Raw genomic sequence first — 26,260 nt, forward strand, 5'->3', positions numbered from 1 at the left:
CGAGCTGACGGTTCACTCGTTAAGCTGAAAGAAAGATGCTTTAATCACAGCAGTCACACATGTGTCCACTGCACCATCTGGAACTCTTCTTGTTTACACTCGTAATAACACAAACACTAAATCCTGCTTCTCTGTGCTGTTGTGTAGCAGTGTGTACACCTGAGACTGTCACCTGTCTGTCTGTCCTGCACTCTCTCTCTGTTTCTTTCTCTCTGATTGTGGAATAAAAGTATGAACATGTGTTTATAAGTTACACTTGTGTCTGAATCCTGCAGCTTATCACACATTTGATTTCCATGTGTGACGACTGCAAGTGTCCAGAGTGAGGACAGACTGAGGGACCCACTGCTGCACATCATCTGTGAGGCTTTGCAGCCCTGATGATCCACCAGGACAAACTCAGCAGTGTGTGAGGAAGAGGAGGAGGAAGAGCCAGCAGCAGCTGACAGATGGAGAGAATAGACAGACTGTTCCCTGTTTGTGAAGCACTGCTAGGAAAGTTTAAAATAACTAACTGTCTGTTCTGAATCAGTCTTATTAGGTAATGTTCAAATAATGTTATCATCCCAGTGTTTTCAGTGTGGGAGAAAGTACTCAGGGCCTTCAAGTTACACACTATGAAAGGCAGCAACAAGTTTATATGTAAGCACTGAGCCAAATTTAGTAATGCCAACATATCTTTGAGTGAAGATTTAAGGTGATAGGAAATTTAAATAACTTGAATATTTGCTGCAGCTCAGTATTTGACACAGAGTTCAAGTTCACTGCTGTAATAAATCATAATGATTAATATAATAACTTTAATATTGGCCATATTATATTTACATTACCACAGTGAGATAACTTTAATCTCATGAACAACATGAGCTAATTGTTATTTACTAGCTAATCTTAAATGACTGTTCAGTACAGAAATGAAGGCCAACAATCATGTTTTACAGTCCTGTGGTCTCAGCCTCAACTAATCACACAAAGCTCATGTAGAAGCAAACAAACAAATGAACAAATATTTTCTCCTTCATTTCTGTCAAACAAAGCTGTTTGAAACGTTTCCAGCTGTTAGTGTCATAGTTGCTAGGCAACCTGAGCAGTGCGGGGAAGGTTAGACCGTCCCATTTCACAAGCCTCGCACTTCCGACCTCAGCAGTCTTTGAGTGCGCGGCCCTTGTGGACCGTTAAGGCTGCAGACCCTGAATTGAGATACAGCCATGTCTTGAAGTTCTCCAGAGGCCTGGTAACGAACTAATCATGTGATTCACGTGTGGTGACCCAGGGTGATGTCCCCCCGACCCCTGCTCTAAAACATAAAGCAGATATTCAGCTTTTCACTCAAAATGTTAAACACAAACTAGTAATGGTTAGAATTTTCAACTACAACTACAGTGGGGCAAAAAAGTATTTAGTCAGCCACCGATTGTGCAAGTTCCCCCACCTAAAATGATGACAGAGGTCAGTAATTTGCACCAGAGGTACACTTCAACTGTGAGAGACAGAATGTGAAAAAAAAATCCATGAATCCACATGGTAGGATTTGTAAAGAATTTATTGGTAAATCAGGGTGGAAAATAAGTATTTGGTCAATAACAAAAATACAACTCAATACTTTGTAACATAACCTTTGTTGGCAATAACAGAGGTCAAACGTTTACTATAGGTCTTTACCAGGTTTGCACACACAGTAGCTGGTATTTTGGCCCATTCCTCCATGCAGATCTTCTCGAGAGCAGTGATGTTTTGGGGCTGTCGCCGAGCAACACGGACTTTCAACTCCCGCCACAGATTTTCTATGGGGTTGAGGTCTGGAGACTGGCTAGGCCACTCCAGGACTTTCAAATGCTTCTTACGGAGCCACTCCTTTGTTGCCCGGGCGGTGTGTTTTGGATCATTGTCATGTTGGAAGACCCAGCCTCGTTTCATCTTCAAAGTTCTCACTGATGGAAGGAGGTTTTGGCTCAAAATCTCACGATACATGGCCCCATTCATTCTGTCCTTAACACGGATCAGTCGTCCTGTCCCCTTGGCAGAAAAACAGCCCCATAGCATGATGTTTCCACCCCCATGCTTCACAGTAGGTATGGTGTTCTTGGGATGCAACTCAGTATTCTTCTTCCTCCAAACACGACGAGTTGAGTCTACACCAAAAAGTTCTACTTTGGTTTCATCTGACCACATTACATTCTCCCAATCCTCTGCTGTATCATCCATGTGCTCTCTGGCAAACTTAAGATAAGATAAAACTTTATTAATCCCTCGGGTGGGTTCCTCTGGGAAATTCGATTTCCAAAAAAGCACAGCACCGACAGAAGTTACAGTTACAGAATGTTATTTATATATATATATATATATATATATATATATATATATATATATATATATATATATATATATATATATATATACATACACACATATATATACACATATATATATATATATATATACACACACACACATACACACACATATATAAATACAGAGACAAATATAAATAAAATATACAAAGGGGATCAATAGAATAAATAGGAATAAAAAATAAAAATACAAGTGATGTCACGGACCCGGTGCAGGGGACTCGGGGTTCGTGAACAGTGTGGACCTTTATTGTTATTAGTGTATTGGATGTATGTTTGCTGCACTGTGCTCTTGTGTTCCATGCTGGTGTGTGTGTGTGTGTGAGGCTGGAGGATGAAGGACAGCCACCTGCAGGCCTGATGGGTGTGGCCCTGCCAGCTGCTGGTCACGCCTAGCTTACCACACACCTGCTTCTGATCAGGATCGTCGGGGGAGCTACTTAACAGAGCGATGGAGCTTCCTCCGGCGCAGGATCGTTGAGTTAGACTCCATGAGGACAGCGGAACACAGGACTGCAAGACACACGGGGTGTGTGAAGGCACAGGGGCAGAGAGCACGGGATACCAGCACTTGGGAGAAGACACGTCACGGGAGTCGAGGGAGCACTTTTGGAGATTTAATGTGTGGTGTACAATTACCTCACTGTAAATAAACCCACTGTTCATTCCATTAAGTCTGCGTTTTGGGTCCCTTCTCCTACATCCCCCACGGTCTGCCCTCCAGACCGTGACAAGTGAATTGCACATTTCAAGTATTGAGTCTATTGCACTGTTGACTATTTACAAAAGTATTGCACAAGGTATTGTACAGTGAGGTGAAGAGGCAATACAGCTTAGTTGTTCCCCCCTCCTTTGTCCTCCTGTCTCCCCTCCCTCTCCCCTCCAGAGAGGAGTTAAACAGTCTGATGGCGTGTGGGACAAAGGAGTTTTTAAGTCTGTTAGTTCTTGTCTTGGGGAGAAGCAACCTGTCACTGAACAGACTCTTCTGGTTGTTTATGGCCGTGTGCAGAGGATGCCCAGCATTGTTCATAATGTCCAGCAGTTTCTTTAATGTCCTTTTCTCTGCCACTGTCACCAGAGTGTCCAGCTTCATGCCGACCACAGAGCTAGCCTTCCTGATCAGTTTCTCCAGCCTGGATGAGTCCTTCTTTGCTGTGCTGCTCCCCCAGCACACCACAGCATAGAAAAGTACTCCAGCAACCACCGACTGGTAAAACATCCTCAGGAGCTTCCTGCAGATGTTAAAAGACCCCTATCCCCAAGCCATCCGTGCCCTAAACACACACACCCGCCCTCTCACATCATCTATAATTGACTGAGACAGGACTCTTCCAGACACTAAACCAAGGCACAATGTACATTCCAATTCCTTTAATTTTAAATATGTTTATATTGTCTATCCTGTAAAATAGTCAGATATCTATTCATACTAATGTACAGAATTCACCTGCTTGCTGCTACTACTGCACATTCACCCAGTGTATATACTAATACAATTTTTGCACATGTCGAGGAGCGTGTCAGGCTACATTTCACTGTGTGTTATACTTGTATAACTATGCATGTGACAAATAATAAAGAACCTTGAACCTTGAACCTTGAAGACCTCAGCCTCCTGAGGAAGTACAGTCGGCTTTGGGCTTTTTTATACAGGTGCTCTGTGTTGCATGACCAGTCCAGTTTATTGTCCACCCACAGCCCGAGGTACTTGTACTTGTTGACCACCTCCACCTCCTCCCCCTCTATCTGAACCGGCAGTGGACCTTCTCTGGACCTCCCGAAGTCCACAACCAGTTCCTTAGTCTTTGAGGTGTTGAGTTGCAGGTGGTTTGTGTGACTCCATGCGACAAAGTTCCTCACCAGACTTCTGTACTCCTCTTCCTGATCATCCCAGATACACCCCATGATGGCCGTGTCATCTGCAAACTTCTGAATATGGCATAATTCAGAGTTGTAGCAGAAGTCAGAGGTGTACAGGGTGAAGAGAAGAGGGGACAGCACAGTTACCTGTGGTGCTCCTGTGCTGCTGACCACAGTGTCAGACGTGATGTCCTTCAGCCTGACATACTGTGGTCTGTCGGTGAGGTAGTCGGAGATCCAAGCCACCAGGCAGGGGTCCACCTCCATCCTGTTCAGTTTTTCCTGAAGCATACAGGGCCGGATGGTATTAAAGGCACTGGAAAAGTCAAGAAACAGGATCCTGACCGTGCCTTTTCCCCCATCCAGGTGTGAGTGGGCTCTGTGTAGGAGGTACAGGATGGCATCCTCCACTCCGACACCCGCCTTGTATGCAAACTGTAGTGGGTCCTGGGCATGTTGTACCTGTGGTCGGAGGAGGTTGAGGAAGAGCCGCTCTAGAGTCTTCATAAGATGTGACGTCAGTGCCACCGGTCGGAAGTCATTCAGCTCATTGGGCCGGTTCCTTTTGGGGACCGGGACGATGCAGGATGTCGGATTCAGACAGGCCCGTCTGAATCCGACATCCTGCATCGGACATGCACTGGCTTCAGCAGCGGAACACATCTGGCACTGCGGGATTTGATTCCCTGCCGTTGTAGTGTGTTACTGATGGTGACCTTTGTTACTTTGGTCCCAGCTCTCTGCAGGTCATTCACCAGGTCCCCCCGTGTGGTTCTGGGATCTTTGCTCACCGTTCTCATGATCATTTTGACCCCACGGGATGAGATCTTGCGTGGAGCCCCAGATCGTGGGAGATTATCAGTGGTCTTGTATGTCTTCCATTTTCTGATGATTGCTCCCACAGTTGATTTGTTCACACCAAGCTGCTTGCCTATTGTAGATTCACTCTTCCCAGTCTGGTGCAGGTCTACAATACTTTTCCTGGTGTCCTTCGAAAGCTCTTTGGTCTTGGCCATGGCGGAGTTTGGAGTCTGACTGTTTGAGGCTGTGGACAGGTGTCTTTTATACAGATGATGAGTTCAAACAGGTGCCATTCATACAGGTAACGAGTGGGGGACAGAAAAGCTTCTTACAGAAGACGTTACAGGTCTGTGAGAGCCAGAGATTTTCCTTGTTTGAGGTGACCAAATACTTATTTTCCACCCTGATTTACGAATAAATTCTTTACAAATCCTACCATGTGAATTCATGGATTTTTTTTTCACATTCTGTCTCTCACAGTTGAAGTGTACCTCTGGTGCAAATTACTGACCTCTGTCATCATTTTAAGTGGGGGAACTTGCACAATCGGTGGCTGACTAAATACTTTTTTGCCCCACTGTATATGAGTAGTTTCACCTTGCAGCAGAGCTGGAGTCATAGAGTCTGTTTTCTTAGATTTCTTAGCATGTCATCCGTTATATTTTCAGATTGCACTCTTTTGATGGAGTAGATCTCTCTGCTGATCTAAAACTTCAGTGTGAGCTGATAACTGTGACTAAAGTACACAGGAACTCTTACAGGAACAGGGCCTCCCTGGAGAGCCACACATTGTTCTGATGGACAGTCTTCCATGAGAACAGCAGGACCAGTAGCAGCATGGACACACTGAGAACTGCGGTGCCCCAACGGCCAACCGACGAACACAGACGACCAAGTCCATGAGCCACCAGGATACAGTAACCCATGCTGCGAGAGGACAGACAGTGAAGGAGGAAGAAAGAGAAGAGGAAGGAAGCAGTGGGAGGTTTGTGAAGAACAGAAAAGTTACGTTGAAACCAAGCACACCATTGTTTTTCCTGTGACATTACCAATAAGTTTGATGTGTCACATGGCCCTCTTCCTATTGAAAAAAACAAAAGTTGTATCCAAGATGGCCAACTTCTAAATGGCCACCATGGTCACCACCCATCTTGAGGAGTTTGCCCCCTCACATATACTAATGTGCCACAAACAGGACTTTAATATCACCAACCATTCCCATGTTGTTACGGTGTATCCATATAAATGGCCCATCCTGTACATACTAGCTGTATACAGCCACAACCCACAACCCTATATAAGGAAAAAAGTTTACCTTGAAGTAAACTGAAGAGACTTGTGATTATGTTGTAAGAGAGAAGCCTACACCACTAAGACAAGAAAGGAGAAAGTTTTGACTGAAGGAACTTAAATTATTGTCCATGGTCCAAGGATGAATCCAGAAAAGGGGGTTTATAAATAAATAAATTAAAGCAAAATAAAACGCGATGCTGAGGCTAAAACAAGCGGGTAGCTGAAAAGTAGTTTTTGGTTTGCTTGTTTTTTTCCAAATATAAGTTTAAAAAACCATTTGGACTCAAAGTCCTTCTGAAAAAAGTACTAACAGGCCAGAAGAAAAAGACGAATACAGGTGAAGGACAAAGAGCATGTCATGGCTGGAATTTCCATGAGGCTCCTGAACCTACCTGGGATCCGCCCCTGGACAGGGCCACCTCCTCCAGCTCCTGCACACCTGGAGCCAATTGCAGGCAATCAAGCCAGAGTGATTTAAGCCACATGCTGACATTCATTTAACGCCAGTTTGTCATCGACCCATTTCCTGGATTTGTCTTGGCTCGTGCTCTCCCTTCGGACTCAGGATACCATCATTCTGAAAATCACTCTATGCCTCACCTGCATGCCCGCCATCACACTCCATCTGAAGACACCGGATCTCAGGTCAGCCTTTCCACGCCATTCAGCTCCCCTGGATTCTCGTCACCCCCCCTCTCAACACTCTGTCTCCCCTACTGCAATATGACTGTTTCCTGCCCAGCTCCAGTCTGCATCTTAGGCCCCGTTTCCTCGGCCTAGTTCTGCATTCCCCTAGCCACTTTTTCCAGGCCGCGCCAAGCTCTACGTTTTATTGCTTTTGTCCTTGCCACATTTACAGAGCTTAAGTCTAATAAAATATTGTTAAACCACCTGCTGTCTCGTCTCTGTTCTGGGTTTCTGCGCCTGAGTTCAGTTCAGTACAGACCACTCGGTCCCGTGACAGAGCACTTGGTTTGTCAGGTAAGATGAGAAATGCTAGAATATGTTTACATTAAGGCTAAAGCTTAAATCTGTGATTTATTATTTTTGTTTTCCTAACATACAAATTCTAATTGAGCTTTTTGTGGCTTATTTTTGAAAAGCTAAATAATGCTTAAGAGGTAATAATAATCATCATAATAACAATAATAATAGTTATTATTATTATTGAATATCACATTGTGTCAAAGGTAATTTATTAGACCAAGGCAAACCATCTCCACAAAAAGATATCATTGTTTTTTAAAGCAAACAAACATCAGATGTAGAGCTGTGCAATTAGTAATCAATTGCCAATAGTCTGACACGCACTCACCTCGGCATGTAGAGAACCCTTTCAGCCACGACAAATCCAACCCTAAAGAACAGGTTACTGGCAGGAATGAAGGGAAACACCAGAAACAACAATCCCACCAACACCTCCCTACTGTCTCGCCTCTGTGGAAAAAGAGAGAGAGATGAGCACAGTCACAGCAAACAAATCAAACCAAAAAGTTCCAAGTGAAGAAGCTTCAAACACCATGTGTGAGAAGTTTATTCATTTGGCAGAAAAACTATGTACATTACTCAATAACACATCAAATACACTTGAGAACAGACTATTTATTTATCAACACTGAAGACCGGCATAGAATCAAAGGGTGAAAGAAAGGAAGAGCAGACGTATCAGATCATAATCCACTGTTTCTGAGGAGGTGGAAGAGAAGAATATATCTGTAAGGCTGAGTTACTACAAAATGGGACCAAAAGTCAACAAACGTCTACCAAGACAAACACAATACACACAATTTAAAACTCATGAAACATATCACCTCCTGAAGATTAGCTCCATTGTCAGCATGTCAGTTATCCACAAATTTAAACTGGAGGAAAAAAAGATTTCCTTAGGACTTGCTGAGGAACATCACTGTTTACTTCAGTGTCAGTATAAATCCACTGATACCTATCCGTACATCTATAGAAGCTAAGTAACAGTTAAACTGTCAAACTTTTAATTGTGCAAATATATTGTTAGGCGGTAGGGCTGGGCCATATTATACCGTTCACGGTAATACCGGTATAATGTTAGGCAACGATAGGAAAATGAAATATCGCGATAGAATATGAGTGAAACGCGCATGCACAGTGCCTTTGTTTTCATACGCACATGGCCGATTGTTGAGTGAAACAGATGAACCAGAATTGGTTTGTAAAAATGGTGCAACTTCAGTGATGTGGAACTGGTTTGGTGTTTGTCCGTCAAATACACGACAAAGCACATTTTTTTGCAGAACATGCAAGCGGCTGTCGTTATTGTCGGACTAAGATGCTCTTAAATCTGGGAGTAATCTGGGTCCTAAACTCCGTACTCCTCAGTTCAAACGAACACTGCAGCATCACTGAGAGTTAAAAACTGTCTAAATTCTTTCATCTTTAATAAAACAATCAGCATTGCTGCTTTACCAGGTGTAACTATGAAGTTTAACTTCCAGGCATCCATGAAAACAAAATTTATTACATTTAACGGAGTTAGAAGTTTGCAGGAAGCTAGCGGAAGTTAGCTCGCTAGTTTCGCTAGTTACCTAAACATGATATTGCATGTTTTGACTGAGAGATTTCTGAAACATTCAAACGTACAGCTCTGCTATCACTTCCAACATAAATGAAGACAGGAAACTAAACAGCAGTGACGTTTGTAGGGTTACTGAAGTTGGGCTAGCTGGTATATAATCATGTGCTACGTGATCGCTAGCGACACAGCTATGTTAGCATAACATAAACAGTGAAGCTGGAGGACGAACACTAACACTTTTCCACTTATAAAAGTTAACGTTAAGGTTCCTCATGGTTAGAGACAAATGCAATCGCATGGCAGGATGCTGTAAAAGGACCAAACTTCAGTCAGGAGAACAACTGAGATAATCCATCCACAATACGAGGTTAGTCATTAATATACTGCAACAACATGGGAATAGAGCAGCTGCCAGAGAATTCAACATTAATGAATCAATGGTACAGAAGTGGAGGAAGCAAGAAGAATGAGTTTAATAAAGTTTGATTTATCTGACTGCTTTGTTTCGCTTAATGTGCCTTATAATCCTGTGCACTTTATGGTCCGAAAAATACGTACTGCACACTGCAGTTTAATGTTGCAAAGCACCTCTTTTTAACTTCAGTGGATATTATACATGGTTATGCTCAGGATATGTCAGCCCATTTTCACTGGAAATGCCTTTTGGTTAAACTTTCAGCAAGGAATTTGCATTTGCACTGTTACATTTTTATAAAGCTTTAATGTACATAAAAACCAGCTTCTTGTTTAAGTGAAAATAAATGGAAGGTTGTCTTTTTGCGCTAGTAATGTTGTGGAGTTGTATTTTGTCTCGCATCAATTATATCGTCAGTTATATCGTTATCACAAATTTTCAAATATATATCGTGATAAATATTTTTGGCCATATCGCCCTGTTTTATTAGGCGGTACAGTTTACTGCAGTTAACATTAACAACCCGCTAGCTGCAAATGATCACGTGCAGTTCTGAAAGCAGTGTGGTACAAACAACATTTGAACTTGAATTCATGTTGTTTGTACCAGACTTGTTCTCCAGACAGTGAAGTAGGACCGTCTCTGTCACTTAAATTCCAGTGAATTAAATACAAAATGTTTGAGAAAAACTTATATGTGTACATTCACAATTTCCAACCTTCCCTTTATTTCAAAGGCTAAGTGATCATCTGCAGAGGAAAAAATTTGCCACGGTGTGGTGCACCAAGGTATTTTTTAAATGGACCCAAGAGCAGACACTGCAGGAGACAGAGTGAGCCTTTATTAGGGCTGAATGAAAACGCTAAGAAGAAAAACAGAAAAAGACAACTAAACTGAGTACAGGCTATGAACTACTATGAAACTGTGAAAAACTGAAAACTATGATGAGTATGGTGTGGAATAACAGAGGCCTTGACAGTGAGTGAATGGAAACACAAATAAAATGTCCATCAAAAGCACAGGAGCGCAGGGAACAGTTCATAACTCCTCAGGGGGCCGACCCGGAGGGTGATGGTCCAGAAATTCATAGTTCATTTGATCAGGGGGCCGGCCCGGAGGCCGACGGCACAGGAGTTCATGGTCAAACAGTTCCGGGGGCCAACCGTGCGGACGGCAGCGGCGTAGAAACAGTTCCGGCGGCCGACCTCGACGGCGATGACGTCCAGCTGGTGGCCCGGAGAGTGGCCGGTAATTCCGAGGTGCAGAACGTGGCCTGGGCGGTGGCATAACAGCCACAGGACCAGGCGAAGCAGACGCAGAAGCCGGACCAGGCGACGCTGAAGCAGAGGCCGAGGCCGGACCAGACGAGGATGACGACTCGGATGAAGCTGGACCAGGCGACGCTGATGAAGCCGAAGCCGGACCAGGCGACTGCGTGGGCGGAGACACGGAGGCCGCAGCTGGCGTGGGTGAAGACACGGCTGCTGCAAACGTGGATGAGGCTGCTGGTGGAGCAGCTGGTGGCTGAACGGGCCCCTCGGACCCTCCAGCGGAGACAGGAGGCTGAACGGGCCCCTCGGACCCTCCAGCGGAGACAGGAGGCTGAACGGGCCCCTCGGACCCTCCAGCGGAGACAGGTGGCTGGTGTGGTTCTCCTGAAACCCCAGCTGACGTGGCATGAGGCTGAACGGGCCCCTCGGACCCTCCAGCGGAGACAGGAGGCTGAACGGGCCCCTCGGACCCTCCAGCGGAGACAGGTGGCTGGACGGGCTCGCCAGAACCCCCAGCGGACGAGGAAGGTTGCTGGACGGCCTCCTCGGGCCCTCCAGCTGACGAGGCATGAGGCTGGTGCGGTTCTCCTGAACCCCCAGCTGACGTGGCATGAGGCTGGACGGGCTCCTCGGGCCCTCCAGCTGACGTGGCATGAGGCTGGACGGCCTCCTCGGGCCCTCCAGCTGAAGCAGTGGCAGGACCAGTAGGTGCAGAGACTACTGGCTGAACAGAAGGCTGAGCGGGTGATGGAACAAATGACTGAGCTAAACACTGGGGAGCTGGCTGAGCTGCACAGTGGGCTAACGGCTGAGCTAACGGAAACACAGGAAAATGAACTATGGACTGGGCTGCTAACAGAGCTAATGACTGAGCTATAGACTGAAAAGCATGCAGTAGTGATGGTGGCGATGGTTGTGGACTGAACTCTCCTGAGCCTCTGGAACACAGGGAGGACTGCTGGGGGGGGGGGGGGGTTGCCTGAGCCTTCAGCAGAAACAAGAACTGGTGCAGGCACCTGCCGGACACTAGCCGCTCCCACCCGAGGAGTAGGTACGGGTGCGGAGACGGGCTGTATCCTGGCTGACCTCACCCTGGGGACCGGCATGGGTGCAGGGGTGGACTGGTTCACAGCCCCCCTCACCCTGGAAGCCGGGACAGGCACCGGCAACGGCTGGGCAACTGCCCTTCTCACCCGAGGAGCTGGTACGGGTGCAGAAACTGACAGAGCCTCAGCTGGCCTGGAAACCAGAGCAGGGACCAACTGGACCTCAGTCTCCCTCACCCGAGGAACTGGTACGGGTGAAGGGGCACGCTGGGCCCGAGCTGCCCCAGGAGCAGGAACACGAGCAGGCAAAGGAGCAGGCTCAGAAAAAACAGTCTTAGAATTGGCAGGCTTAGGGTTAATATGTACCGGGTCGACAAAAACAGACCTATCAAAAATGAACTTAGCATTTTTCCCACAATGTTTTTCAGTCTTTGTTTTAGCAGGTTTTGACGTCCTCGGGTTAACAGTCTTAGAGTGAGCTGACTTGGGGATGACTGAACCAGACTTGACAAAACCTGAACTGACAGAACCTGAACTGAGTGTTTTAGACCTGGTGACATTGCTCAGTTTTTCCTTTAACAGCATTTACAGCCTTTGGCGAGTGCTTATTGTCTGTGATTTCTCCCTGTTCAAAGGGAGCAAAATGAAAAAACTTTTCCCAGTCTATGTCATCATCCAAAAGGGAGACTCCAACAGTGTCTGGGGTGAGTTTATTGTCCTTTTCAGTTATGGCTTCAGGTGGGATGTGTGAAAGGCAGTCATTATAACTCACCACCGGGAGTTGCTCAGCAAGTGAAAAGTGACGGCGGCGTGAGCGTCGCTTCCTCTGAGGAGAGGAAGCTGACGGGGCATACAGCTGAGCCTCTGACGTGCGGGACGGCAAGGCAGAGGCTGGAGCGTGAGCATCCGAAGAAAAACAGAGCACTCCCACCTCCCACCGGGGCAACAGGCGGAGGCTTTTGGCAACTTCGGGGACCTCCAAAAGCCAGCCGAGTTCCGCGGAATATGTGCTCAAAATCCGGAGCGCGCCACGGCTTCCAGCGGAGCTCCTCCTCCAGCTGGGCGAGGGCTGCCTCCTGGCGCTCATACAGCTCACTGTCTGCTGGGTCCATGTAATGGTCGTAGTCTTCTGTCATGTTTCGGCTGTGTACAGGCAGGAGAAGGACCCAAACGCAAAACTCACGACAACGAAATTAAACTCAAAAAGCTGCTTTATTGCAGAATGGCATGGAAAACTAAACTGGGACATGGATAACTAACACACAGGGAAACACAGCCATGAGGGAGACTACGACACTGACAAAGAGAAACACAGGGCTTAAATACACAGAGGGATAACGAGGGAATGAGACACAGAAGGAGAGCACAGCTGGGAGTAATCAGGCATGGACGAGACAAGGGAAGCAAAGCTAGAAACACTCACATGAGACATGGACCTTCAAAGTAAAACAGGAAACACACTGACTGAACTCTAAAGATGCAAACTTAACAGCAACTGAGAAGACAGACTATAGGGACCAGAAACATGGTACAAAGAGGTCACAGTAGACACAACATTGAACACAGGGAAGCCATATTACAAAGCCAAAGAACTAAACCTATGATAACCATAACTGAAATCTAGGGAAACAAGAAACAGTACAACAAAGGACTCAAAACATAATCCATAATATAAAAACACGAGATCTCTTCAAAATAAAACAGGAAACATGAGAGGCAGACATGACAACATAAGACAACAGACATGAAACACACGAAGGGAAAGGGAGACTTCACAGGGGTTGAAAACACAAGGGGGAGCTAATAAGCAAATGAACATAGGAAACCTAATAAGCTTAAACATACACTATAAACATCAAAAGAACCAAAACTCAAAACACTGGGTCATAAGACCCAGGATCGTGACATAAATGACTGTTCAGTACAGAAATGAAGCCCAACAATCATGTTTTACAGTCCTGTGGTCTCAGCCTCAGATACTCAACTAATCAAAGCTCATGTAGAAACAAACAAACAAATGAACAAATATTTTCTCCTTCATTTCTGTCAAACAAAGCTGTTTGAAACGTTTCCAGCTGTTAGTGTCATGGTTGCTAGGCAACCTGGGCAGCGCGACGGAGGCTAGACCGTCCCATTTCAGAAGCCTCGCACCTTAGCGGTCTTTGAGTACGCGGCCCTTGTGGACCGTTAAGGCTGCAGACCCTGAATTGGGATACAGCCATACACACTAGGGATAATCAGGGGAAGGAAATAGCTGACACAAATGAACCCAATGACGTTACAGGGGAAGTGAACCTAAACACAAAGATAAAGACACAACAGACTCTTTCAAAATAAAACAGGAAACACTAAGAACATACAAAAATCAAAGAATAAAACTAAAATACACAAATCACTGAGTGTTAGTGTTAGTCAAATTTTAGCACAGAAATGGCTTTAGTGAAGGTTACAAATTATCTTCTTATGGCCTCTGACAGTGGACTCATCTCTGTGCTTGTCCTGCTAGACCTCAGTGCAGCGTTCGATACTGTCGACCATAATATCCTATTAGAGCGATTAGAACATGCTGTAGGTATTACAGGTACTGCACTGCAGTGGTTTGTATGATATCTATCTAATAGACTCCAGTTTGTGCATGTAAATGGAGAGTCCTCTTCACACACTGAGGTTAATTATGGAGTTCCACAGGGTTCAGTGCTAGGACCAATTCTGTTTACATTATACATGCTTCCCTTAGGCAGCATCATTAGAAGACATAGCATACATTTACACTGCTATGCAGATGACAGCCAGCTCTATCTGTCCATGAAGCCAGATAACACACACCAATTACCGTAAATCCCGGACTACAGAGCGCACCTAATTAAAAGCCACATGCTGTAATTTTAGAAAGAAAATTAATTTTGTATACAGAAATATTACACCTGAGGATTTTTACCGTTTAATTTAATCCGTAAGGTAATATAAACATAGTAACATACAAAAATACATACTGCAAATGCTTTTTTTCCCCTCGAACAGCGCCTGTAACACGGCTACCTGTAAGTATACGTACGTATTGGTAACACACAAATTACGCTGCTTATGGTTTTTTTACGGAACAGTGCACAAACAACATTACAACGTCTCTTAACAACCGGTAAAAATATATACCGTATATATACTACTTATCAATTTTATTGGTCTACTATTACCAGGCAAAATGTTTTTGACCGCATGAAAAAAGATATGCATTAGCCGCACGTCAGTATAAGCCGCAGTGTTCACAGTGTGGGAAAAAAGTAGCAGCTTATGACCCGAAAACTAGAGTAGTTAAACTGCAGGAATGTCTTAAAGACATAAAGGCCTCCAATTTTCTGCTCTTAAATACAGATAGAACTGAGGTTATTGTACTCATCCCTAAAAAACTTTTATGCCCTTTAAATGACACATTTGAGGGCAGACAAGATTCACGAGGCAGCAGAGATCATGGGAAATGTGATCTAAAGCTTTTTTGAACTACATTTCTGTTCTTACCTGCAGTGAAAAGATGCAGTGCAGGCATAAAGCAATCATCACTACAGCCAGCAGCATAGTGGCCACATTGCGCACATCACCCAGCGATTCCACCAACATAATGCTGCCAACCTGCCAGTCATAACACAGCACAATGGGGGCCAGCAGCAACCAGGCATTAAAGGACAGCAAATATGAGTAGGTTAAAAACCTGTGGAGAGAGGTTAGAGAAAAAAGAAGAAAAGGACAAAGATATAATAGATGCTTGGTTGTCTAAGGTTACAACTAATTTAGAATAATCTAATAAACTGACATTTAAAGCCCAGTCAAAGAAACCTATAGCAGATCATGGTATACTGAATCCTAAACGTCTTTAAAAGAGTCATGCTGCAGTTGCTGCTGGTGTTCATGTTTGCTCTGATTTAGTCTTTGTATTCTCCCCTTTTGTAAGTGCAGCACAGTATTAAATCCCAGTTCTTTTGTGTTCTTTACGGCCAAGAAAGACACAGGGCTCAGAGTGGTCAAACTGAAACAATGATCTTTAATTTTACATATCTGGGATATGGAGACCTGAACACAAAACACACAACCCCAGGTCTGAAGCACAAACGGAAGCCTAGTTATTTATATACTTGCTCTCTACGTCACACCACACTTTAAGTTTCGATCGAACAGCCTAGTTGGTTTCACTTTCTACTGCAGTTACCATGCTTCTGCAAAACCATGTCGTTTCCTGTCAACACTTTTGGCACAGAGTGTACTCAGAGTTAGGCCTTTCTTATATAAAGCAATATAATCAACATATAAGCATTTAAGATTATAAATTTAAACCTCAACAACAGTTATTATCAAACCTGTGTGACTCATGTATTAATTCTGAAGATTTGTTGTAGCTACCTGCTTCTATTAAAACAGCAAAACTCAACAGTGAGAACTGACAAACAGGACATTGAAGGCTAAAACACCTCTTAATTGAAAGAGTAATTTGGCACCCAGACTTTGCTGTCTGCTTTTATAAATTACAAAATTCAAGAGGCAATGTGTTTGATATGTCAGTAATAATTAATTTGATCCTCAAAGCCTGTTAGGACGTTAAAGTGGTTCAATCTTTTGGCAGAAAGCATCTTTGGATACTTCCAAACTATGGGCACTAATGTGTTACAACCTCAACTCTTTTAGATTTTTCCAAGTAATGCTGACACCACCAGTGGGTAGGAATAATGGTAAATGGCCTGCATTTGTATAGCGCTTTTCTAGTCCCTAAGGACCCCAAAGCGCTTCACACTACATTCAGTCATTCACCCATTCACACACTGGTGATGGCAGCTACATTGTAGCCACAGCCACCCTGGGGCGCACTGACAGAGGTGAGGCTGCCGGACACTGGCGCCACCGGGCCCTCTGACCACCACCAGTAGGCAAACACGGGGTTAGTATCTTGCCCAAGGATATTTGGCATGCAGCCACGAGGCAGCCTGGGATCGAACCACCGACCTTCTGATTAGTGGCTGACCTGCTCTGCCACCTGAGCTACAGCCAGCTAAATAATGTAAACTTCATTCTACTCCTTTTTTAAGTATATATATTTTGTGGTATATTTGTGGGAACTTTATTTTTATTTTCTATGTTGTTTTGAATTTACAATGTATTTTCTTGCTTGTTGTTATTTCTATTTACATATTCAAAATAAAACAATTGATCAGTCAACCAGTCAATCAAAATGTGCAGTGATTTGTGCCAGTTCATATACAAAAAAGGTTATGGTGCTTTATATTGATTTATATTGATAAACATATGCAGATACATTAACATTAATTAAAACTAGATACAATATAAAAATAAGAATAAATAATAAATAAATGTCAAACTTTACTACAGTATACAGGGTTTACCAGATGAGAATTTCATTCACTGTTAAATGCTGTGCACGGAGCACACGTGCTAATAAGAGAACACACAGTCTTGCCAAAAAGAAGGTTTTCAAAGGACTTCATGTGGTCCTGTGAAAAACTAAGTACATCCTTATGGAATCCAAAATACATGGGTAACATGAAAGACCAACACAAAGTGGTGCAGACGTGAGAAGTGGAACGAAAATCATACATGATTTCAAACATTTTTTACAAATAAATAACTGCAAAGTGGGGTCTGCGTAATTATTCAGCCCCTTTTGGTCTGAGTGCATAGGCAATTGTCTATGGTGTGAAAAAAGTGTGTAAAAGCAGCAGGATATATATTTCAGTTCTGCTGAGCCAAATAAGACAGGTCAGGGTGAAGAAGTGACAGCCAAAGAAAAGCTTACCACAAAACAGAAAAGTTATGACAAATCAGACTATAAGGCAAAAAGAAAGTGCAGCTTTATGGTTTCATGGACAAAATCATTTCTGTGGCTGCGATATGATGAGCTATATAACCAGGGCTGCACATAAGTGGTCCGCAGGTGCGCATTCGCTGTCAAAATAAAAAACACGCACAAGGGTTAGGGTTAAATTTAAAAACTGTACTTTTGAGTTAAAATATATATTTATAATTTTAATAAATGACAAATTAAAAAGGCATGAACATTTTTTTGTATCGAAAAAATATCGAACCGTGACACCAAAGTGTGTGTGTGTGTGTGTGTGTGTGTGTGTGTGTGTGTGTGTGTGTGTGTGTGTGTGTGTGTGTGTATGTATATATATATATATGGGCGATCGTGGCTCAAGAGTTGGGAGGTCTAGTAAAACGCTATACAAATACAGGCCATTTACCATTTACATACTTAAGGCACATATTAAACAAATATGTAATAAATATCCTGTCTCAGAGTGACGCTGAAAAACTAGTTCATGCATTTATTACTTCGATGTTGGACAGCTGTAATTCATTATTATCAGGAAGTCAGGATGAAAATCCTTCAATTATTCCATAATGCTGCAGCAAGAGTACTGACTAGAAAGAGAGAGCATATAGTTAGGGCTGGAACAGGTGACCCTGAATCCTCCCTTAGTTACGTTGCAATAGACGTAGGCTGCCAGGGATTCCCATGATGCACTGGGTGTTTCCTTTCCAGTCACTTTTCTCACTCACTATGTGTTAACAGACCTCTCTGCATTGAATCATATCTGTTATTAATCTCTGTCTCTCTTCAACAGCATGTCTTTATCCTGTCTTCCCCCCCTAACCAATGACAGCAGATGGCCCCGCCCCTCCCTGAGCCCTCCCTGATCAATTTTAATTATTATTTTATATTTAATTATTGATGACTTGCTGATCTGCTTTCCATTTTTAATTTTCTTTATCCCTCCTTTTGATCTCCTTGCAGTGCCAGTATTCCTATATCAATTTTTTTATTTTTATGTCTTCTTAAGTGTTTTATTTTCTATTTATTTCCAATCTCTGTCTTGTGCAATAATGATAAGTCTTATCATTAGTGGCTACTTAAACACAATGCACAAAAAACCCCAAACAGGATCAGGGTTAGTTAACGCTCCTATTGTTCATTTTTGTAAGCGGCTTGTCATAAATCAATGATGTAGCATAAATCGGCTGCCTGGACACATCAAGTTGTTTTTCCCCGTGTATCAGATAGTTCAGTAGCGCCAGGCCTCCACTCCCGTCCACCACTGATATAAAAACCATATATATGTATTTATGGTTTACCGGACAATATTTCAATGTTAGAAACAAGTTATATGGATATTAGAAGACTTTTTAGGACAAAATGTTCAATACCAGATTCTTCTGTCTCCATCTGAGTGTGATGCTGACCTGGTGAGAAAGTGAGGTGAGAAGGAGGCGGGATTGTCTTGTTCAGAAAAAAGCGGCATGGATCCTCCCATCAGCCAAAGCCTGAAAGACACGATGATCACTACCTGCAGGATAGAGGAGAGAAACATCTCAGCAAGCCACTCCTTTTTAGACGAAAGTCTTTCCAGGGATTGTGAGTCTACAGCAGGCAAAAAGGTATTGAACATATCACCAATTCTCTAAGTAAATATCTTTCTAAAGGTGACATGGAATTCTCATCAAATGTTGGAAACAGCCTGTCCAGACCACACACGCAAAGACATTAAACCATAAATTATGTGTAATCATTTCCATTCATCCTTTCTTCAATTATATGAACCATGCCAGTGTCATATTCTGAAAAACAGCCCCACACTTCCAAACTTTTCTTTTGATGTTGTGTTTTTGGTGATTTTTGATCTGCAAACATGCGTGTATTATGGCAGAGTTCAACGTTTACCAGACCATTCTTCTGGGATTTCACAGGCTTATTTAAATGTTGCTCAACAAACTTTAAAGGATGTTTTTGCGTGGTGGATGTGCATACTTGCCAAGGCACTTGACTGCATCACTTATCATTTTCTTTAAAACAAGACCAGTCATTACCTGCGGATTCCAGGTATTTCTGCAGCTCTCCACAACTGCTCCTTGGCTCTTGGATAACTGATAGTTCTATTCACTCCTCTGTCTGAAACAAGGCAGGGAGGATCTGGTCACAGCCAGTTTATGGTGAAATAATGTTCTTCCCACTTCCCAGTTATAGATCCAACACTGCTCAATGGGACATTCAGTGTTTAATCATTTCTTCTGTAACAATGCTATCAGCATGTTATGAAACAACAGGGTTGTGAAGGTCATAGGAGACCTCAGCGGTTTTACCCGTCATGAGAGGTTTCGTGTGCGACACCTTGGTAATGTCGCACCATTTACAGGCCATCAGTTGGAACTGAAGCAGCTGGTGTTCATTTGCACTAAGTGGCAGGACTGATTTCTAATTACTGATAGATTTCAGCTGATGCCATGAATTTCCATGGCTTTTTGCACCTTCCCTGTACAATACTTTCTTTTTTTTACAATTATTATAGGTGTTTTAAGGCTGTAAAACCCATCACTACACACTTTATACACTTTTTTCAGACAGGCATGAACATTTTCACACTTTTCTGTCTTGTTTAAACTCTCAAAGTTCAAATCTTCGTAGAAAAATAAGTCCAGTATTATAGAATGAAACCAAATATCAAACCCTGTTTTCAGGCCAACAACACGGGAATAGAGCAGCTGCCAGAGAATTCAACATTAATGAATCATTAAAGAATCAATGAGGAGTAGGGGAAGCAAGAGGAATGAGTTGAGTAAAGTTTGACTTATCTGACTGTTTTGTTTTGCTTAATGCACCTAATCCAAAAAAAAATAGGGTAACTAGCATGTCCAGAAGTCCAACTTTTTGTGCAATGGATAGCATCTTCCTCTGCCCTTTCGGTGCTACCATAGGAGCCTTTGATGGTGCAAAATGTTTCGTCAACAGTGTTGTGTTTGTTGGAGAGAAAACTTACAAACATACAGTATAGCACCTCAGAGTCACACTGCTAGTGATTGAAGATTTATATAAATTTGACAAGCTGAATGCATTCTGGAGACACAGCACAAGATTGATTGATAATTGTCTACAGCCAATCAGGATGCAGAACACAATGGCTGTTTAAAAAAAAAAAAGAAAATAAAAGAAGAAAAAGTATGGAAAATTGCCCCCCAAAAAATCCACAAAACAGCGAGGCCGCGAAAGGTGGACCACATTATAGCGATGGAATAACTTAATTCTTGGAAATCTATGGTTTCATTTCTTTGAATGTGTGGAGTTGATGGGTTGTTACCAACATTTGGTGATAAATTCATGTAAATAGCTCCTTTAGAAATATATTAACACAGAACATTGGTGACGTGTTCGATGCTTACTTTACCCGGTATATATACACTGCAAAGCTATGCACACACAAATACTCACATAGCCGGTGATAAGGCAGGCTCGTTTGATGAAGGGGCTACAGATGTGGAGGAGCTCCCTGAGTGTAGAACTAGACAGGTGACTGTGAGTCAGAGACAGACAGACAATAGTCAGAGTAAAACAATAAAATTAAGTTAGAATTTAAAAAAAAACACATAGGTGTCTATGACAGACTCAATTTTTAACAGCAAAGTTATAGTTTATGGGAATAAAGAGCAAAAAATTGTCGTAGAAGGGAAATAAAAACAGGAATTATGTATAATGTCAATTCCAAAAAATGTTGACTGCAAATATCTTTTTAAAAACCAAACACTTTTTAGCCACGTTTATTTTTGTAATTTTTTCTGTATTCTGTATGATTTAACTTCCGTTTGCCTTGTATGCTTTTGAAGCGTTGTTTCAGTTTAAGCATTTATTGGTTTTCTGTCCGACTGTAAATGAAAAATTTATTTTTGAGATTTTCATGCCATTGCATTTTGTGTTAAAAAATGTCATAACATTTTTAGGGCCCGAGCACTGAGAGTGCGAAGGCCCTATTGTATCTGCTCCGTTTATTATTAATTATTATTATTAGTAGTATTATCATTATTAGGGCCCGAGCACTGAGCGTGTGAAGGCCCTATTGTATTTGCTCCGTTTATTAGGGCCCGAGCACTGAGAGCACCCTAAACCCTATTCTTTGATCCCCATGATAGAACAGAGAAAACCCGACTCAGAGTGGTCAAAACATTTATATTTCTTTATTCAATCATCTTCTGGAAGAGAGAGCCCTGCACAGCCCCAAAAGCCAGTTGCAGAAACTCTAACATTAGAATTTAAAAATGTGTCTCATATAGGTGTTATTTTGGTCCTTTACACGTCACACATAGTTTCATGTTACTAGTTCCTCTTTTTGTCTGGGTGTCCTGTTTTTATTTATATGCTTGTATAGCTCTACACCACGTGTCAAAGTCAAGGCCCGCGGGCCACATCTGGCCCGCCGGACATTTATATCCGGCCCGCGAGATCATTTTATATAGATGTACTATTATTGTTATGCATGACCCGGCGATATGAGGTGCTAATAATATACAAACTACAGATCCCATAATGCAGCGCTGCAGCCTCCGTGCTGAACGCTAGGCTAACTGGGAACATTCCCGCGTCAATCAAGTCAAACTTCTGTTATTGCGAAGCTAGCCGCTCACAATGGTGGAGAGAAAAGTTGAATCTGAAAGCAGAGCCTTTCAGCGCCAGAGACTGAATATATGTTTACAGACATGCTGGTAAACCCGTGTGTCTTATTAGTGGAGCTAATGTGGCTGTAATGAAGGAATTTAATTTTAGACGGCACTATGAGACAAAACGTCAGGATAAACTGAAAAACCTAAATGCAGAGCAGAAACTACAGAAAGTAGACGAGCTAAAGAAGAATCTGACATTTCAGCAGAGTTTTTGCACCAGAGCAAAATCACAAAGTGCAGGTGTTGTGAAAGCAAGTTTTATTGTAGTAGAGGAGCCAAATCAGCCCGGTACCACTCTGAAGGGCTGCATGATGAAGCTGTGCGACGTCTTGTGTCCAGACAAAACGCAGATTTTGGCAAATGTGAGCCTGAGGAGAAATACGATTGCTGATCGGGTTTGTGAGATGGCCACTGATTTAAGAACACAGTTGTGTGAAAGAAGCAAAAAGTTCATTGCATACTGTCTGTGGATGAAAGTATAGACATGATGGACATTGCACAGCTGGTCATCTTCATCCGTGGAGAGGAAATATTGAACATTAAATCGATGCACGGGACAACGACAGGAAAAGACATTTTTTAAAACGTATGTCAAAGTGTAACCGACATGAAACTGCCCTGGGACAAACTTGTTGGACTTACAACAGATGGAGCGCCGGTGTTGTGCGGTGAAAAAAGCGGACAAGTCAGCAGGATGCAAGTAAAGATGCAGGATCACTGTACCGGTGAGTTAGCAGCATATCACTGCTTCATACACCAGGAAACGCTGTGTGGTAAAGTCCTAAAAATGGAGCATGTAATGATCTGAAGGCCCGCAACACCGCCTTTAGGTCAGGAGATGCACATGCCTACGCCCAGGGCTAATCTAAAGAAGGGTATCAAAAAAGCCAAACACCATTACAAAAAGAAGGTAGAAGAACACTTCTCTAACTCCAACCCCCGACGCAGGTGGCAAGAACTACAGACCATTACAGACTACAGGACCACCAAACCCTCCCCCGCATCCTCTGATGTCTCCTTCCTCAACGAGCTCAACAACTTTTATGCTCGTTTTGAGCGAGGGAACCCCACAATCACAACCAAAGCAGACATGACGCCAAACCACCAACCTCTGACTCTCTCCCCCACCGATGTAGGAGCGGTGCTGAGCAGGATCAATGTCCACAAGGCTGCAGGCCCTGATGGCATCCCCGGGCGTGTTCTCAGAGCGTGTTCTGGGGAGCTTACAGGAGTGCTGACAGACATATTCAATCTGTCCTTGGCCCACGCTGTGGTACCGGCCTGCTTCAAATCCACCTCCATCGTCCCGACACCCAAAAACTCCAACCCATCTAGCCTCAATGACTACCGCCCAGTAGCCCTCACCCCCATCATCACTAAGTGCTTAGGGCAGCTGGTCCTAGCACACTTCAAATCCTGTCTCCCCCCCACCCTGGACCCCCACTAATTCGCATACCGCCAGAACAGGAGCACAGAGGATGCAGTCTCCATCGCACTGCACTCTGTCCTCTCACACCTGGACAACAACAACACCTACGCCAGAATGCTGTTTATAGACTTCAGTTCAGCATTCAATACAATCCACCCCTCACAACTCATCAGGAAACTGACAGACCTGGGCATCAGTTCCCTCATCTGCAAATGGTTACTGGACTTCCTGACCAACCGCCCCCAACATGTCCGGCTGGATAACCGCTGCTCATCTACAATCACAATGAACACCAGTGTACCACAAGGCTGTGTGATGAGCCCTTTCCTCTACTCCCTCTTCACCCACGACTGCAGACCTGCTGATGGTTCCAACACCATCATTAAGTTTGCAGATGACACCACGGTGATTGGCCTCATCAGTGACAACGATGAGACCGCCTACTGGGAGGAGGTAGATCGTCTGGCTGAGTGGTGCGACACAAACAACCTGCTGCTCAACACCGAGAAGACCAAGGAGCTCATCGTGGACTACAGGAGGAACGCTGACCCACATCCACCCATCTACATTAAGGGGACAGCTGTGGAGCGTGTGAGCAGCTTCAAGTTCCTGGGAGTCCACATCTCCGAGGATCTCATCTGGACGTCCACGCTCACCTGTGCCTCTTCTTCTTGAGGACTCTGAGGAAGAACCACCTGTCCTCAGACATCCTGGTGAACTTCTATCGCTGCACCATCGAGAGCATCCTGACCAACTGTATAAGAAAGAAAGAAGTGTACTTTATTGGTCCCCGTGGGGAAAATCCCTCTCTGCATTTAACCCATTCACTCAGTGAAACAGTGGGCAGCCATTGGGCGCCCGGGGAGCAGTGTGTAGGGACGGTACCTTGCTCAGGGGTACCTCAGGGTAGCTGTTCAGGGGAATCGAACCCCCGACCTTCCGATCATGGGGCCGCCACTCTACCTACTGAGCTATCCCTGCCCTACAACAGGGTACGGGAACTGGTACGGGAACTGCTCTGCCTCGGACCGGAAGGCGTTGCAGAGGGTCGTGAAAACTGCCCAGCGCATCGCCAGAGCACCACTTCCTGCCATAAAAGACATCTACAGGAAGCGGTGTCTGAAAAGGGCTGGGAAAATCATCAAAGACCCCAGTCACCCATCACGTGGACTCTTCACCCTCCTGCCCTCTGGGAGGCGCTACAGGAGCCTCCGGACTAAGACCACCAGGTACCGGAACAGCTTCTTCCCCACAGCTGTCAGACTCCTGAACTCTGCGCCCTCCACGCCACCCACGTCTAGCGCGCCCTCCACACCGCCCACGTCTAGCACGCCCTTCACACCGCCCACGTCAGCGACCAGTGCTTCATAGGCCATGTGCCACTCCTAGCTGTTGCTCACCGGAGCAGTGCCGTTGCCGTCGGACCCGGGGCAAGCCGCCGGAGGAGCAGCGCCGCCGCCACGGGGCCCGGAGTAAGCCGCTGGAGGAGCAGCGCCGCCGCCACTGGACCCGAGGAAGGCCACTGGAACCGTTTCGCCGCTACTGCCGGACCTGTGGCAGGCTGCAGGAGGTACAGCGCCGCCACCTCTGGACGCGTGGCAAGCCACTGGAGCTGCAGCTCCACTGCCACTGGATCAGTGGCAGGCCCCCAGAACAGTTTTGCTGCTGCTGCCGGATCCATGGCTGCCTGCCGGAGCTGTAACGCTGCCCCCACTGGACTCGAGGTCGGCCGTCTAAAGCGTCCCACTGCCGTCACGGGACCCGAGGTAGGCCACTGAAACTCTTTTGTTGTAGTGATGGGCCGCCTGAGACTGTTTTGTGGCGTTTTTGTTTTTGTTCTTTTTGCACCGCTGCGGGATGCGCGGTCTGACTTTGGGACTGTGACCTGGGAGGGGTTGTTGATTTATGGTTTTTGCTGGTTTTGGTTCTGCAGTGTAATGACACACTCAAGGGAAAGTACGACACAGAATGGCCCGCACAGTTTATTAGTTCCATTCCTGAAGCAACGCCCAGCTTGAATTTGCTTTCATTTATTTTTTCTGGGGTTTTTGGCAGCATGTTCATATTTCTAACTTGCATAATTTTGACAGGATATATTTTTATGAAGAGCAAAATATTTAAAGTTAAAGTTTATTTTTTTAAGTTTATTTAATCTGGAATAATATTCCTGTCTGTTTTTATTAAAAAACATTGTTTTAGTGTGTTCAATAAATGTTTATCTTGTTTGGCCCGCGACCTAAAGTGTGCCTTGAGTTTTCGCCCCCTGTGCAATTGAGTTTGACACCCCTGCTCTACACTAACTTCCTGTTTTCAGTCTGGCTGAGCCCTTAGTTTACGAGTCAAAAGTGGCCTTGCTTTACAAGCTTTTATTACTAACATACATTAAACATTATAATATGAAAATAAGCACTAAGAATATATTAATTACATGACACTACCCCACAGTTACAGCATGTCTGACTGCCTGTTCATGCAAAAATATATGAGTTTAAGCATGTGATGACAAAGGCCTTCTATTATGTTGTTTGTCATCACATGTCACAGACATCTGGATGATCATTTGGAATAAACAAAAAACTCAAAACTTGTTACTTTATCCTTTACCTTTAGTATTATTATTATTATTGTTCTTATTTTACATTTTTCATTGTTAGGCATTAGGTTTATTTGTAGTTGTCCAACTTCTTTCCCTCTTCCATGTTACTGTGTCAGCTTGCCAGCATCTATTTGGGGTTGGGAGTGGAACAGAAAGTAA

General features: G+C 44.1%; 1 protein-coding gene across 4 annotated transcripts in view; it reads right to left on the minus strand.

Annotated features, from left to right (window-relative positions):
- Positions 1 to 26,260, minus strand: part of tmtc1 (transmembrane O-mannosyltransferase targeting cadherins 1) — a 94,778-nt gene that overhangs the window by 29,675 nt on the left and 38,843 nt on the right. For 2 of the 4 annotated variants that reach the window (XM_080291532.1, XM_080291531.1), the window contains exons 5-8: positions 20,854 to 20,935; positions 18,798 to 18,937; positions 15,105 to 15,294; positions 7,621 to 7,742 (exon numbers count right to left, since the gene is read on the minus strand). In XM_080291532.1, coding sequence (XP_080147658.1) covers positions 7,621 to 7,742; positions 15,105 to 15,294; positions 18,798 to 18,937; positions 20,854 to 20,935 — 534 coding nt within the window. Of the gene's footprint in view, positions 1 to 5,771; positions 5,940 to 7,620; positions 7,743 to 15,104; positions 15,295 to 18,797; positions 18,938 to 20,853; positions 20,936 to 26,260 lie in introns of all 4 variants that reach the window. The other 2 variants (XM_026146480.2, XM_080291530.1) reach the window with 2 other exon arrangements.

The sequence above is a fragment of the Astatotilapia calliptera genome, chromosome 17 (assembly GCF_964374335.1).
Source record: "Astatotilapia calliptera chromosome 17, fAstCal68.1, whole genome shotgun sequence".
Classification (NCBI taxonomy): Eukaryota; Metazoa; Chordata; class Actinopteri; order Cichliformes; family Cichlidae; genus Astatotilapia; species Astatotilapia calliptera.